The sequence below is a fragment of the Mustela lutreola genome, chromosome 5, assembly GCF_030435805.1.
Source record: "Mustela lutreola isolate mMusLut2 chromosome 5, mMusLut2.pri, whole genome shotgun sequence".
NCBI classification, from domain to species: Eukaryota; Metazoa; Chordata; class Mammalia; order Carnivora; family Mustelidae; genus Mustela; species Mustela lutreola.
Window position 1 is genome coordinate 152,003,389 of NC_081294.1, and position 17,612 is coordinate 152,021,000.

The 17,612-nt window shown below is 42.3% G+C and overlaps 1 protein-coding gene across 3 annotated transcripts in view; it reads right to left on the reverse strand.

Annotated features, from left to right (window-relative positions):
* Window positions 1–17,612, reverse strand: part of RNF130 (ring finger protein 130) — a 134,995-nt gene that overhangs the window by 88,356 nt on the left and 29,027 nt on the right. For all 3 annotated transcript variants that reach the window (XM_059175931.1, XM_059175932.1, XM_059175930.1), the window contains exon 2: window positions 14,370–14,564. In XM_059175931.1, coding sequence (XP_059031914.1) covers window positions 14,370–14,564 — 195 coding nt within the window. The remainder of the gene's footprint in view (window positions 1–14,369; window positions 14,565–17,612) is intronic.

Below are 17,612 nucleotides of genomic sequence, written 5' to 3' on the forward strand. Positions count from 1 at the left end.
GTCATCAGCTCAGAATTCTATATCAACGTCCTTGAAAAACAATGGCAGAAAAAAGACATCTTCACAGACGAGTGATGCAAGAACTCACACCCAGCAGATCTGCACTGGGAGAAACAATGAAAAAGTCGGCCTAGGTTGACAGGGAATGTGGAACTAGCGGGAGTTACAAACCACACAGGAAGTGCTACTCTGTGGGCTGGTCTATAAGCCCATGGCCTTCCTGTTATCATTTTGCCATTCCCATGACCTCCCCCTTCCTGCCCCACTGCCATATACAAGGGACCCCTCCACATTCCTCCTCTATGGGTACCCCGGACCTGGAAGGGGACAGTGGGGCTCAGTGGGGCAGAAAAGGCCTCTCAGGGTGCGTCTATCTGAGACTCTGGGGAAGGACTGTACGTGGCTGTGCACGTGGAGAATCCGTCACTAGGCTTTGTAGGCACAGGCCTGGGAGGCCAGGTGTCATACAATGCAGAGGACAGTCCTGCAGGACAGGCAATGTCTTGTCTCCCCAGGGCCCCACGCTCTGACAAACCACAAGTGTGGGGTGCTGTGAGGCCTCCCCATCAGGTCTCCCACGCCGCCTTCCCTAGCAGCCCTGCCTGTCAACATGCCGAAAGCTACCAAGTAAAACGTGTCTTCCATCCTGTCAACTACTGACCTGCTTCTGAAGCCAGTATTCTAAACTTCTGCTGATCCTTTATGTTATTTTGGCTTCTTCTACCCTCTGCTGCTGGTGAGGGAAAGATAAGCACAAGGAAGATAAAAAGGCAAACCAAGTGGGGAGTTCAAGCAACCCACTCAGGAGACAGAGCCTGCAAGGTCAGAGTTAGACAGGAAGGCGAGTGGACAGACTGTCTCAAGTCTCTGGCAGATGGACGGGCTCTTCGCTTCCACTTCAATTAAGATTCAGGGACACAAAGGAAAACATCAGAGCTTCTGGGATGGTTTTTGAACAGAAACATCAGCAGTTATTTTTTATAAACAATTTTTAGTTTTAAAAAACTATGGCTTAAGTGTTTCCGTTTTATTTTTGTGAAGTTTTTAATTCCAGTAAACATACAGTGTTATATTAGTTTCAGGTGTACAAAACAGTGCTTCAAGAATTCCACACAATACCCAGTGCTCACCATAAATGCCCTCTTTAATTCCCATCACCCATTTCCCCCATTCCCCCACCCCTGCCCCTCTGGTGACCATCAGCTTGTTCTCTACAGTTAACAGTCTGTGTCTTGGTTTGTCTCTTTTCTCCCCCTTTGCTTGTTTGATTCTTAAATTCCACATTGTCCTTCTCTGACTCATTTTGTTTAGCGGTATACTCTCTAGTTTCGTTCATGTTGTCGATAATGGCAAGATTTCATCCTTTGTGATGGCTTCGTAATATTCGATTGTAAACACCCCCCCCCCCCATCTTCTTTATCCGTTCATCAGTCAGTGGACACTGGGTTGCTTCCCTATCTTGGCTATCAGAAATAATCCTGCTATAAACATAGGGGTGCCTGTATCCCTTAGAATTAGTGTTCTTGTATTCTTTGGTAAGTACCCAGTAGTGTGATTACTGGGGCATAAGGTAGGTCTATTTTTAAGTTTTTGAGGAGACCTCATACTGTTTTCCACAGTGGCTGCACTGGTTTGCATTGTTACAAACAGTGCACAAGTTTCCTTTCTTTCCATATCCTCACCAACACCCGTTGTTTTTGTGTTCCTGATTTTAGCCATTCTGAGAGGTGTGAGGTGATATCACTGTGGTTTTGAATTTCATTTCCCTGATGATGGTTGATGATGAACATCTTTTCATGTGTCTGTTGCCCATCTGGATGTCTTCTTCAGAGAGATGGCTGTTCATGTCTTCTGCCCACTTTTTAATTGGATTGTTTTTCAGGTGTGGAGTTTGAGAAGTTCTTTATAGTATTTTGGATACTAGTTCTTTACCGGATATGTGGTTTGCAAATATCTTCTCCCATTCCGTAGGCTACCTTTTAGTTTTGTTGATTATTTCCCTCTCTGTGCATAAGATTTTTACTCTAATGAAGACTGAATCCTTTATTTTTGTTTTTGCTTCCCTTGCCTCAGGAGAAATATCTAGAAAGAAGATGCCACAGCCAAAGTCAAAGAGGTTACTGCCTGTATCATCCTCTAGGATTTTTATGGTTTTAGGTCTCACGTTTAGGTCTTCTGTATCTTTTTTGAATTTATGTTTGTCTGTAGTATAGGAAAGTGGTCCACTTTCTCTTCTGCATGTGGCTGTCCAGTTTTCCCAATGCTGTTTGTTGAAAAGACGGTCTTTTTCCCATTGGATATTCTTCTCTGCTTTGTCAAAGATTAATTGACCATACAGTTGTAGGTTTATTTCTGAGTTTTCTCCTCTATCCCATTAAGTGTTTCAGTTTTAGATTTTTTTTTTAATAATTCCACATTTTCTAAAAGTGGATTGCATGGAAGATAAAAGAGAAATATTTGCAACTTAGGCAAAGAGATACACACAAACTCTTCTTTCCTATCACAGCAGTACATTTAAACTGTAGGCTCCATCTTTTCTGAGGCAATTAAATCCATATTCAATTAGAACAAAAAAAACTTTAAGTGCTATAACAACAGTGTGACTCTATTTTTGTGATGGTTTTTTTAAAGGATAAAGATACTAGACTTACACCAAGGAGCCCAAATTACTGATATTTAAAGATATTTTGCAGTATGTTTATGATTTATCTTTACTTGCTTTCATAAAATGATTTTTTATATTCACAAAGTATATTTTCTATACTGTACAAAGTGATATTTTTCTATTTATTGCTCAATAGTAAATATAGAGCTACAGAAGTGGTTTTTTTCTTTAAGGAGTAGGATGGGAAAAAGAAGTTAAAGGGCCATTCAAGTAATTCTTTGCAAGCAGCCAAAGGAACAGTAAGAAGCACCTGATAATGCTGGATGATACCAAGACTGAAAAGCAACATTACTATTTGGTTGCATCTTTATCTAAATTACATTTTTCTACTAACAACGGAAAGACTGTCCACAGATAAAACCGTAAGAGATTTCCAACTTGACAATGGTTTGACACAATGGAAGACTGATAAACAGTAACAGTAAAGCCTATATAAATTTTTAAAGTCCAAGAAAATAAATCCTTTAACTTTCAGACAAATGTACATTTTAAACTATCCAAGAGCCCATAACTTCCCTTTTATACTACCACACATCCGCTAACTACATTACAAAGAACTCATTCTCTAACTAGAGGTAACGAATAAAACCACAAATTGAGCTATCCTTCCTGTCAATGATGTCACGGACACTGCACTGGGAAAGATGTCCTTCAGGCACCCGATGAAGGGCATTCAGTAGAACAAACACGGGCAAGCTCTTGGAACATCGTTGACAAAGCAAGAAAACAAAATATTTATATTTAACAATGTGTAATTTTTAGGTCAGTTATAAACTCTGTCCTTAAGTGGAAGGAAAGCTCAATAAAACTAAGTATCTTCATGAAGTCATTTCAGTGCAGTGCACACTTATTTTGCTCACAGCATTCTGCTGACCACTGCAGAGAACAGCAAGATACATGCTTTCACATAAAGAAGCCTGCAGTCCTTTTCCCCTTCTGCCCGTCAAGTGTGCAAGTACCAAGCTAACAGGAGAACACCATGAGGGAGGTTCAACAAGACGCTCTGGAGACTGCAGAGACCCAGGATGGTAAATGCACTGAGGGGGTACTCAGGTCTCCTGGGGTTGGTTTTTTGGACTCTTACCAACTCATGGTAGTTCCCATTGCAATGCACAGAGAGGTACTGATCTAAGGTTTCTTGACTGAATGGAGGGTGGGCTGAACTGACAGGCCAGCCTGGGAAGGCTGAGACACGGATCTTCGGGTCTACTCCTTGAGATTATGAGTTATAGGCTGTTACTCGGAGGCAAGTGTCCTTGCACCTTACGTGGACAACAGGGACAGAAGGGGCTCTGCGGAGGGATGGGGCAGCAGCAGCACACGAATGTGGCAGGTCAGCAAGTGTGTCTCAGTGCAGAAGGACTCCCTCTGGAGCACAAGCACAGCCAGAAGAGCAGAGACTTATGGCATGTTGAAGACTGCTCTGCTGGAAAGATGGGGGCCAGAAGAGGGTTGAGACCCTGTGTGTGTGCTGGGCCAGTGCTGTCTAAGCTCACCCCATCCCCAGAGGCTACTAGACCTCCATCTAGTGTCACTTGGCTCGGCTGAAACAGCATCTCCCTGACCCTGATCATGGACAGTGTCCCAGGGCCTCCCTGCTCCCAGGTTCTTCACCTGGGGAGGGGTAAGGGGAGCCCACACTGTGTAGGGCCTGCTTGGCCACTGCTCGTTCCCTGTACACCCCCACCCAATGCTTCCTGATGGGTCTCCCAAGCCCACACTGGGAGGGCAGAGAAGCCAGGAACAACCTCCCAGCTGCTTAAGAGCAGCAGCCAGCTACGGAGCAGAGCGGCTCAGCTGCCCAGTGTGTTGGCTGAGGTAGGCATGCGACCCTGCACACTGAGCCCCAGCGCAGCACCAGAACCGAGGTGGCCACTGAGTCTCACCAAGGACTATGCCTCCCACGGCTTGCAAATCCTAAATCCTAAATTCTAATGACTAGTCCCTGCCTTGGCACACAGCTGCTGTGAGGAAGAGGCCCTGAAGTTGAATTTACTATGCCCCCGTCCACCCTCTTACCCAACCTTCCCCCCAGTATCTAAAATGGCTTTCACAGTTGCTTTTTCCCACTTCTGAGCTTCTCCCCTGAGGGTTCTCCTGCCTAGAAGACTCTTCTCAACTTGTGAATTCTCATTTAAATATTGCCTCCTCAGGATAGCCCTCTCTGACTGTGCAGAACTACGTTGGCCTTATAATGACTTCTTGTAATTATCCTCTCTGATTCAATGTTTTTCTTCTCTGTCTGATCATAACTCCACGAAAGCAGCAGCTCTCACGTGGGTCTTGTACACCTGGAGACCTGACAGGAGATCAAAAAATATCTGTTCATGAATTAGCATATAGAAGCCAAATCCCTCTGCTTGCTGTCCTGCCAAATCCCTCTGCCTGCCCCTCCAGGCAGGTCTCTGACTCACGCGGGTCCCCCACAGAGGGGGTCTTCTCTGGTCCAATACCGACAACCAAGCAGGGCCTAGCACAATGAAAGCCTCCTCTCTAAAGTCCTCTGATTGGTTCCTGCCAGCCTTCAGAGTCAGGAACTTGTTCTTGGTAATACTGAGGCCTGTCCTCCTAAGTCAGCGCTCAGTGGTCCCAATTATTGCACGCATGTGTCTCCCTATTGGAGTAAATGTTCCTTAAGGACCTGCACCTGCATACACTTACTTCTTCTGTAGAGCCCTAAAGGGTCGCTCACAGAACGCTTGGCAAGAGCAAATGTAATTTAGTATCTGTGGATGAACTATTTTGCACCAAATGTGCTTGAAACAATTATGTCATAGGGAAGAAAGGCCAGAAGAACAAAGAAAAAGTAGACTTGGGCATTAAAAAAAAAACTACTAGTCTTAAAGTTAGAGAAATAAGTACATTGATTCCATAATTATAAATGAGGTAGTGCTCATTCAAGGCACAAGAAGAATAAATAACAACTGCACACTTTAACAAATTCATTACCTCAATAAAGTCACAATCATCCTATTAGGGGATTAGGCAGCCGCCCTTGATGTTGTACAAAGGAGGACGATGGTTCAAAGACTCCTTCACCTAAAGTCCTAAGGCTAGTCATCACTGGGTCTGGGATTCCAGTTCCAGCCTTGTGACTGTCAATGCCAAACTCTTTGCTATTTTAGAGGCACCCTGTGATCTGACAGAGTTTTAATTTTGCTTTTGTAACTAAAAAGATGATGCAGAATCCTGTGGCGAATTACAGGTCAGTGATAGACCCTTAAATATGATTCTGAAAGGTGAAGAAAGTAGAAGACAGTGGGACTGCTTTGGAAGTACAGATCTGTGAGCCAGACAAAATATTTCATGACACTTTTCTGGGGTGAGGAATATGTTAACAGGTGCAACGCCATGGAGAACGGACTGACACCAAGACAGAATTCTGCTTGGAAAACAGCACGTGAACAATAGCTCAGGGGTTCAAAGAAGAAAGGGCAAAAGTTCTCCTATCAAGAAACAACCAAGACCCTTTCATACCCTAAAATGAGCCTATTTAAGCAGAATCCACAAATCCCCAAACAAAATGGCATTTTAATTTTTCTCTAATTAAAAGTAAAAAAAATTAGGGGCGCCTGGGTGGCTCAGTGGGTTAAGCCGCTGCCTTCGGCTTGGGTCATGATCTCGGGGTCCTGGGATCGAGTCCCGCATTGGGCTCTCTGCTTGGCAGGGAGCCTGCTTCCCCCCCCCCCCCGCCTCTCTCTCTCTGCCTGCCTCTCTGTCTACTTGTGATCTCTCTCTGTCAAATAAATAAATAAAATCTTTAAAAAAAAAAAGTAAAAAAAATTAAAAGTAAAAGTGTATTTCATTGCTGGAGGGGAGGGGCATGGGAGGGATGGGGTGGCTGGGTGGTGGACATGGGGGAGGGTATGTGCTATCGTGAGTGCTGTGAAGTGTGTAAGACTGATGAATCACAGACCTGCCCCCCAAAACAAATAATACATTATATGTTAATAAAAAATAAAGTATACTTCAGAAATCTTTTCAGTGAATGGATTTATTTCCACTGCTTTTGTTAACAATACATCCATGCTTTCATTTAAATAATCTGTGTAACTCCGCAGTTACACAATGTACATAAAATAAACCGCATCATCCTAGAGCAGTTTGGTTCAGATAGAGAATTCGTAACTCTGAAATATTTAACCTCTGTGTTAAGGTCACAACTTGAGAAGTAATCTTTCTGTCTCACACACAGGCACTTAGCATATCTCTACTCCTTGTAAAGCAAAGTGATTGTCTTTATTTTTACTTTTTTTTGGCTCACATTTTATTTATTTTTTTAAAAGATTTTTATTTATTTATTTGACAGAGAGATAGAGATCATAAGTAGGCAGAGAGAGAGGGGAAGCAGGCTCCCTGCCGAGCAGGGAGTCCAATGTGAGACTCCATCCCAGGACTCTGAGATCATGACCTGAGCTGAAGACAGAGGCCCAACCCACTGAGTCACCCAGGTGCCCTTGGCTCATCATTCTATCTTTATCTGGCCTGTAACATTCCACCCTGAACACTGAAAATGAGAACCAAAGTCACAAGAGATATATATGAGTGTCTCAAAGTCAAAGTAAGAATACTTAGAGGCGTACAACTCAAACAAAGCTTCCAGTTTAAGAATTTTTGTGTTGCTTTTGACCGTTAGCCTGTACCACATTAAAAAAAGTCATCTCTACACCCAACATGGGGCTCAAATTCATGACCCCAAGATCGAGAGTCACATGCTGCACCGACTGAGCCAGTTGGACGTCCCAGATCCCACTTTTGAACAAGTTTAAAGAAGTGTTACTTTACATGCCATAACTTTCTAGAAATGTAAATTCAATGATTTGGGTAAATTTACAGGGGGTGTGCAACCACCACCAGCCAGTCTTTAGAATGTTTTCATTACCCCCTAAAGTTCTGTTGTACCCGCAAGTGGATGGTCTGCACACCCAGCCCCCAGCCTGTACAGGCACTAACCTGCCTCGTGTCTCTACGAGTGGGACTTCCCTAGACCTAGAAATTGTGCCATTCGCAGATGTTTCTAACTCCGGGCTTCCCGCAGGCATAAGGCTTTCGGAGGTCTATCCGTGTTGCTGCAGGTGCCAGTGGTCAACTCCGTGTAATTGCTGAACTGTGTTCCGTCCTGCAGCTACGCTGTGTTGTTTTTCCACTGGCTGGCTGATGGACACTCGTGCTGTTACCATCATTTAGACTTCTGTATATAATGCAATGAGTATTCATGCACAAGTTTTCATGTGGACATCTGACTGTTTTCATTTCTCTTAGGTAGATTCCCGGAAGCAGGAAATATGGTAAATTTGTGTGTCACTTAAAAAAAACCCTGCCTGTTTTCCAAATTGGTTGTATTATTTCACATTCCTACCAACAGTGCACAAGTGTTTCAGTTTACTCACATCCTCAACAAAACACGGTCATATCTGACTTTTTTTATTGTAGTCATTCTAGTGAGTATGAAATAATATCTCATTGTTTCAACTATTTTCTAATAATTGATGAAATGTTAAATTATTACATCCTCTGCCCATTATAAAATTGTCTTATTACTGCCAATTTATTTTTTATTTTTTATTTTTTCTTCAATTTTTTTTTTCTTCTGAATAACAAGGTATTTCACTTCTTAAGACTAACACTGTTCTTGTCTTTTATGGATAGTGTTTTGGAGTAAGAACTTTCTGTCCTAAATGACAAAGGCTTTCTCCTATGATTTCTTCTAGAAATTTATGTGGTTTTACTTCTTACATTTTGTCTATTATCTACTGGGAAGTCATTCTTATACATTGGAAGGTAAGGGTCTTCATCCTTTTTTGTCTTTTGCATCTGGAGAACAACCCTTCTGGGACTACTTGTTGAAAAGACTATCTTTTCCCCACAGAAAGGCCACGGCGCCTTTGCTGAAAATCAACTGAGCATTAAAGTTTATTTGTAGACTCTCAGTTCTGACCCATCAGTCTACGGGCCCATCCTTACGCCAATGCCACACATCCTGATTACTGAAGTCTTCCGACATGGTTGCACTTTCTCAAAATTCTTTGGGCTATCCAGGTACTTTGATTTTTAGGATTACCTGATTAATTTCTACAAAGCATCTAATTTGGAAAGTTGTCAGCTATTATTTCTTGGAATAGTTTTTCTGCCACTCTGGGTCCTCTGGAATGTGACAGTGTCCCACAGGCCTCAGAGGCTCTGTTCATTTTCTTCAGGCTTTTTTTTTTCTTAACATGTTCTACTGAGTGATAATTTCTATTGCTCTATCTCCAAGCTAACAGATTCTTCTGTTGTTTTGAATCTGCTATTCAAGTCCTCAAATGATGTTTTTCATTCCCAATATTGTACTCTTCAACTCCATGATTTCCATGTGGCTCTTTTCCATAATTTTGCTATCCTTTATTGAGAATCTCTATGTGTTGGCTTCTGGTGCCATTCACTATTGTCATATTTTTCTTTTTAATTCTTTAAATATCATTTCTTTCAGTTCTCCAAATGTATGTTAATTCCTTTGAATTCTTTCTCTGCTAAATTCAGCATCTGAGAATATTCAGAAGCAGCTTCTGCTGACTTTTTCTTTTACTTATTTTCTAAATAGGCTCCGTGCCTGGTGCAGAGCCCAATGAGGGGCTCGAACTCACGACCCTGAGATCAAGACCTGAGCTGAGATCAAGAATCGGATGCTTAACCAACTGAGCCACCCAGGTGCCCTTGCAGATTCTTTCTTGAGTATGAGTCACTCTTTCGTATTTCTTTGCATAGCTTGTCATCTTTTGTTGAAAATCAAACCTTTTGGACAATAAAATGTCTCAACTCTGCATTCTGATCTTTTTTTTCCCTTAAGGTTGCTGCTGTTGCCTTGTCTGTTTGCCTGCTTTGTTCAGTAGCATGGCCAGGTTAGACCTGTGAAGTCTGCTTCCTCTGTGGTGTGCAGTCACTGATGTCTCTGCTCAGTTTCTATTTAATATTCTTCCAAGACTAGCTGTCAGCCAGTTACTGGACACGGGTGCTCAAATATCTCAAATCAGTAAGGCTGATACCATCTGCTAATGGATCTGGGTGTAGGGAGAGAAGAGTGTTCAAAGCCGTGGCCACTTCCAGTCCTGTCTGGTTTACTCCTGCCAGTCCTCTCTCCTACCTGCAAGTGCATAGTCTCAAGGTTGTCCAGGAATGTAAACAGCTTCAGCTCCGAAATCATGGAGCATACTTGACAAGAACATACTTGGCGGCAACCTTGGGCTGGGAGAGATAGACACTGACCTTCCTCCACCTGCCTGTCCCCAAGACGTCCCTTCCAGAGACAACAGTGTTGGGCATGGTGTCATCCACCCTTCTGTCACTGCTGGGCTAGCCCTCTGTCCTTGCCACCCGCCTTGCCCCAGCAGAAACCCCCAGCGACATAGCTTGGGGAGTGTGGGAAGCAGCCCCAGGCCAAACACCACAGCTTCCCATTGTTCCCACCCAAACTCTGGCAGCTGTTCAAAACATCAATGAGCCTCAGATTGTTATATGCCTCTGGTTGATTTCCAGAACACTGAAGGGGCTGCTTTGTCAGTTTTGCCCAGTTTTAGAGTCATTTTCTTCTGAAAAGAAAATCCGGTGATCTCCTTACTTGGTCATAGTCAGAAAGGCCAATTCTTCTGCTTACTTTTAATCCTTTACAGTTATTCTTACGATTTTTACTTTGAAATATTTCAAAGCTCAAGAATAAGAGAGAATATAATGAACATCTATGTACTCAACCCTCAGCTTAAGAAGTGACACATGATGGGCTCATCTGAACCTCCTCATATACTTCCCCCTGATCCTAAATTTGCCGCCCCTCAAAAAATCCCCTTTCCAGAAAGACCCATTATCCCAAAACTTGATATTTGTTCATCTAATTTGTACTTCTGCTATTTTATTCATATCTATCTATACATGGCAGCTACAGTTGTGCATTTTGAAATGCACATTCATTTTTATGTTATTTGTACATATTCTTCTACAACTTACTCTTTTATGCTCGTTATTATGTTTTTCAGATTTAGTCATATAAATACGTGTGGCTTTAACTCATTGACAGTTAACCACTCTATAAACATGCCACAATCCCTCCATTCTCCTGTGAGGGACATCTACGTGTTTCCAATAAATGCTGTTACATAACACTGCCACGAACACTCTCGTATGCTTCTCATGCACACAGGCAAGAGTAACAAGGGTCTGGAGGACGACAGGGAGGGGCCCCCGGTGCTTGTGTAAATACATGAAATCTCCCCACTGGCTCCCACACGGTCCAAGGCAAAAAGTGGGAGATCTCATAAGACGGCAAACGATTGTCCTCCGTGACGGGGATTCAAGGCCTTCACAGAACCTGGGTTTAGAGTCACAAGAGGCCTTCCCAGACAGGACGCAACTCATCCTGTGTCACCCAGCAAGTCAGTGGAAAAGCTGGGACTAAAACCTAGGTTTCCTGTCTTCCTTGTTCTCAAAGCAAGAGGTGTGGACTAGAGGCATTAGCATCAGCTGGGAATTTGTTAAAAATACAAAATCTCAGGCTGTACCCCAGATATGCTGAATCAGAGTCTGCATTTTAACAAAATGCCCAGGTAACCTGTATGCACAGTAAAGTCTGGAAAGTACTCGGGAGGAGGTATACAGGGAAGGAATTCCCAGATCACAATGTAGCAGTTCTTTAGCGATATCACACAATGCCAAATTTCTCTCCAAAGTACTGTACCAATTTAGTTTCCCAGATTACTCTAATTTTTTGTGTCTAATTACAGCATAAAGCCATTTCTCATTGCTCTCATGTCTGCTTTGATTCCATTTGCCTTACCACGTCCCACTTCCTAACACTAGATCCTCAAACTCTGGCCCTAAAGATCCTTCCTCGTGCTGCTCCACACTAACCTGTGATGAAAGGGGTACGTGGTCAAATAAATTTGGGAAACCACAGGTTAATATACGTAGGACAAGTTCTTAACCCTAAGACTCTCAGAGATCTTAGTGTGTTCTCTCAGGAACCTCTGAGAGTGGACTACATTTCAAGCATTTTCCTAAGCTTATTTCACCACTTACCTTTTTTCAGTCATGGGTCATCTTTGAAAATACTTGAATAAACTAACGTTTTAAGGAACACAGATGAGGGGAGATCTGTGATTATTTACAGAGGCTTCCAACCTTTTTAAAACAAAAATCATAAATAAAATCAATTTCTGGGGCGCCTGGGTGGCTCAGTGGGTTAAGCCTCTGCCTTCAGCTCAGGTCATAATCCCAGGGTCCTGGATCGAGCCCCAGGTCGGGCTCTCTGCTCAGCAGGGAGCCTCCTTCCCCCCCAACCCACCCTGCCTACCTCTCTGCCTACTCGTGGTCTCTCTCTGTCAAATAAACAAACAAAATCTTAAAAAAAAAAAAAAAAAAATCAATTTCCTCTCTTATAATCTCCAGATCTTCTCATATTAAAAAGACTCATTCTAGCTACTTCTTTGCAACTTTATGTATATAAAATATCACCACCAGGAAAAAAAAAATACATTTTGCTCAAATGAATTTCTCCCTCTCCAGGTTTCTTCATGCTTTCAGTAAAAAGAAATAAGTATGGAATGATCAGGTCCAAAACTTCAAATAGTTTCTCTTTGCTCTAAAACAGCCGAGGAGAACAAATTAGCAGCTGCTCTGAGACCTAGAGCAGAAAAGCCCCAAGTCTCCGCTCCAGTGTTCCCACACAGATGGCCAGCTGAAAAGGCTGTTCCTTTATCTCCCTGTGGTTTCCCTGAAGAAATTAAAAGCTACAGGACTCCAGTGATCTCTGGATAGTGAAGATCACTCACTCTCTCTTATTGTGTTTTACTATTGTTTCATCTTTTCTACAGTGAGTATGTGTTACTACTTTTGCAACTAGAAAAAATACAGTTTTATTCTAAAAGGCTTAATTTGAAAGGAACAAAACAAGTCACAGAACAATAAAATTGAAATCCATCTCATTACTCTATCAAAATAGACACAAAAGGTGACCCTCAATTGGGGTGCAGATGCCTCTGCAAGATTACTGTCTAAAACTGATTGTGTCTAACATTCTTTAAATACGACATTAAACTTTAAAACCTTTATGAACACAGACTTAGCTTTATCTAGGTTTCAATTCTGGGAGATGACAGACTACTGGCGAACCCGCTGGTCTGACTCTTGCTGCACTCTCCTGGTTCTAGAAGATGGGAGTGCCTATACCATGTACAGCTACGGCAAGGATGATGAAAACATGGATTAAAAAGTGCCACATCATGTCAGCAGGGAAACACAAATTAAAACAACTCATTAGAATGGCCACAATCCAGAACACAGATGGCAGCAGAGCTTGCGATGATGTGGGACAAGAGAAACTCTCATTTATTGCTGGTGGACCCGCAAAACGGTACAGCCGCTGGGGAGGATGGTCTGGCAGTTTATAAATGAAACGCGCGCTAACCACGTAACTCAGTAATCACGCACCCAGAGGATCTGAAAACTAAACAAAACATCTAGACAAAAACCTGCACACGAATGTTTACAGCAGCTTAATTCATAATTGCCAAAACTCGGAAGTAAGCAAGATGTCCTTCAGTAGGTGACAGATAAACTGCGGTACATCTGGAAAATGGAGCACTGTTCAGCACTTACAAGAAATGCACCATCAAGCCATGAAAAGACAGGGAGGTAATCTAAATGTATGCTACAAACTGAAAGAAGTCGGTATGCACAGGCTAGACGCTGTTATGATTCCAACTATAGGACATTCTGGAAAAGGCAAAACTATGGAAACAGTAAAAAAAATTTATCAGTGGTTGCCAAGGGGTGGAGAAATGGGAGGGATCGGGGAAGGGATGGATAGGCAGAGTGCTGAGGATGTTTAGGGCAGTGAACATAATCGGTATGATACCATCACAGTGGGTACAAATCTGTCCAAACCCTTAAAATGTTCCATAGCAGTAGTGACCTTCCAAGTAAACTATGGACCGTGAGTGATTAGAAGTCATCGCTGTAGGTTCACTACCTGTAACGCATGCACCGCTCCAGACGGGGAGGCCGATAGTGAGGGAGGCCCTTCCTGTGTGGGGCTATAGGGGAAATCTCCGTATAGCTTTCTGGGAGCTTTGCTGGGAGCATAAAACTGCTCTGAAGAATAAAGTCTGTTAAAAAAACACCCCCCCCCCCACCCAAAACCCCTTGCAGTTCAGTGTCTGGCATATATATAGTAAGTGCTCAATAAATTGCAACTCTTGTTACTAAAGCAGTTAAATTAGAGATAGTCTCAAATGCTCCCACAAGAAATGAAGACAGTTACTATTGAGTCCCTTTAGACATTTATCCTGATAAGATAAAAAGCATCCTCCTCGAAGAGGTAATCCTTCAGAGTCCGTAACCTAGATGAATGATTCTCAATGGAACATGTCATTTTGCAAAGTTATTAAGTGAAATGTAGAAATGCAAAATGACTAAGGATTTCATCACAGCCAGTTATTTAGTAAGTGCAAGTTTTACAGACTCTCAAAATCATTATTTAAGAAACAAATTCAACTAAAGGAAAAAGACATGCATCTCAAGAAATGAATGGTAATATCAAAAATGAATATTAAAAAATGAATATAATCATAGAATTATGTTGTAAATGATGTGGTTCCACGGTGGTAGAATGCTTACCTACAGAGCACTAATTTCTAGAAGGAACAACAAAATTTACAACCCCCCTTGTTCTGTTTACCTGGATGAGTCATGGTGACAGGCTCCTCTTTGGATTTGTTATTGTAGATGACTACGGCAACTGCATTGTGGAAAGCAGCCCGTGATATTTTCTCTTTAAATGTGCAATTTCCCCTCTGCAGCAAGGCAATCCACTGTTTGATGTTAGGAGGGACAAAGAACCGTGTCTGAGGATCACAGCCCAGATGATCAGCAACTAAACAGAAAAGAAAAAAAAACATTAATTTTTCTCAACATAAATAAAATCAATCAAATTTTTATCAAAGTGCTCAACTGTTCCCCGAATACTGGTGGTATCCAAAGCACTTTGAGCAGCTCCCTGCCAGCAGAGCTATGAATATACCCATGAACCTGAACCCTCATCTGTACAGGGAGAGAGAGGCTCCATTAACATGTTACCTGTGATGCAAATGAAAACCGAGAAAAATCCTGTTTAACTTCATAGGCTGACAAAGGAAAAACAGACTGACAATGCCCAGTGTAGGCTGGTGAAGAGAGGGGGACAAAAGGGCAAACAGAGACACCCTCATCCCCCAACACCCAGGTGACTGAGTGATCTACCCCTGACTTCTGCTCTTTCGTTGGCACTTACTCTTCTCTCCACACCCCTACCCTACCCCCACCCTCTTCTCACCCTGTCTCACCCCACCCCCACGCTGCAGAGAGAGACTGATTTTGCTTGAGGTAAATGGGGCAGCCAAACTAACCTTTGCTTCAGTTACTAAGTGGCTTGTTAAAATTCAAGCATGTTTGAACAAATTTCTTCATAAGTATCTAAGGAAATTATAAAGGTAAGTTCTGGCTTGTATTGGAAGTTCAAATAGTTAAAATAACATGAAACTAGAAACCAAATTATTCCTGTAATTTACATTTATTGGTAAAAATTACAATTCCACATTAATATATATATTAACTTTACTATATCCTATATATATAGTATACTATATATACTATACTATATATATAGTATATTACTATACTATATTACTATATATACTATATATATTAAGATATATATATATTAACTTTACTATATATAGGACAACTTGTTACTTGTCTAACAACATGCATGCAGACCCCAGGACACTCTCTTGGGGACCCTGATTACACGGCTATTGCTGTGGATCTGGGGGGAGAGTCTGTTCCAGACACCGGTGAGTACACAGCAGCTTGTAAGGCCAGGCTCCTCTCTCTGAGGCAGCACAGATGGTCACGACAGCCCTGCCCACCTCTGTCTGCCCTGGCTGCTCCTCCCTCTCCCCCTCTCCTCATGTTTCTAACAGGTGAACTTGAACCGGCAGGGTGGTCCAGAGGGTGAGGGGGTAAGAATCCCAATGGAGAAGTCTGCAGACCGCCATCCACCTCTGTGCCAGAGGACATCCGCCTCTGTGCCAGAGGACAGCCCTAGGCTTGCACTGGCTGGGGTGGGGGTGGGGGCAGGAAGGGTAAGAGAGTAACAGTAAAAGCAAATAAATAATGAAAACATGAAATCAGTATTAATAATCGACTGTATGAAAAGGTGACATCAGTGGGGAAATACATCTTTCCACATCCTGGAAGCATACTACTTAGCCGGAGAAATGAAACGTTCACACCACTTAAACCACACAGTGTAGAGATGCCAACTAACTTGGGAAAAATGGTACATCTATCATCCCACTTACACTGTATTTCCCCCCAAATTCTCTTATTATCACAGTGAGGGATCATAATGAGAGTGTATTTGCTATCAGAGGTCTCCTGACACAACTGAGACATAAATAATTTTACAATGTCATGATTTACATTGTTGACAAATATCACCCCTTTCCTTAAACAATTTTTGCACTCTGAAACTTTAGTCCTTTCTCAATCAAAGTAAATGGATGGGAAAAAAGCCTATATCACAATTTTAGCAGTCAATTATTTTTGTTTATTTTTATTTTTTAACATATTTTACATTTTAAAAATATTTTATTTATTTGAGAGAGAGACAGTGAGAGAGAGCATGAGCAAGGAGAAGGTCAGAGGGAGAAGCAGACTCCCCATGGAGTTGGGAGCCCAATGCGGAACTCGATCTCAGGACTCCAGGATCATGACCTGAGCTGAAGGCAGTCACTAACCAACTGAGTCACCCAGGCCACCTTATTCTGTTTATTTTTAAAGATTTTATTTGAGAGGGAGAGAGAGAACGTGTGTGCATGCACACACAAGTTGGGGGAGGGGCAGAAGGAGAGGGAGAAGCAAGCCCAATCCCCTCTCAGGGCTAGATCCCAGGATCCTGGGATCATGACCTGAGCCTAAGGCAGACGCTTAATGACTGAACCACCCAGGTGCCCCAGTAGTCAACTATTTACTGAAAGACACATTGAAGGCATTGTGAAACTTTGAAATCCTCAAACAGACTGTTTACTTGCAGTGGAATCTGTTTCCCAGATAATTATGCTGCTTTAGAATAGAAGCATTTAGGCTATGTGTTAGATAACCTGTCTTGGAAAAACCTCCAATACCATACATAGAGAGCAAGCAAAGAGCTGGTTTAAGTGTTTTGTTATTTTTCGTAACGCACTGCTGCACAAACCCTGGAAGAACATGCAGAATCAAGAATACCCAAAAGGATATATATACTTCAGCAAAATGGTCATTTTTTTATAACTTATCCTGTGCTCCCTATGATTTCACACATATTCCCAGGGCCATAAGGAGGAAACAACAAGACGGTCATGGAATCAGCAAGACGTAGGGCTCACACTCTAGATCAATTATTCACTAGCTGAACAACCACCTGGGCTCAATGATCTCATCTTCAACTTTTACTAACAAACACGGAGTTAAAATTCTTACCTCATGAGTTATATATGTGAAAAAGGCTACAATAATTCCTCTACTCTTAAGTGCTTTAAAAAAATTAATTCTCTTGGGGGCACCTGGGTGGCTCAGTTAGAGCACCTGGCTCTTAATGTTGGCTCAGGTCATGGTTTCAGGGCTGCGGTATTAAGCCCTGTGCTCAGCAGGGAGTCTGCTTGAGATTCTCTCTCCCTCTCCTTCTGCTCCTTCCCCGAACGCTTTCTCGCATGCATTCAATACAAACATACATACATATATACATACACACTTATAATCTTAAAAAAAAAAATCAACTCCCTTTCCTTTAGTTTTATGGGTTTCATCTTATCTGGTCCTAGTGTTCTAGTTTGGTGCCGTGGGGATTTTCTGCATCGATGTGTGTGAAATCCACCCACAGCTCAGAGCACATGTCCACCCC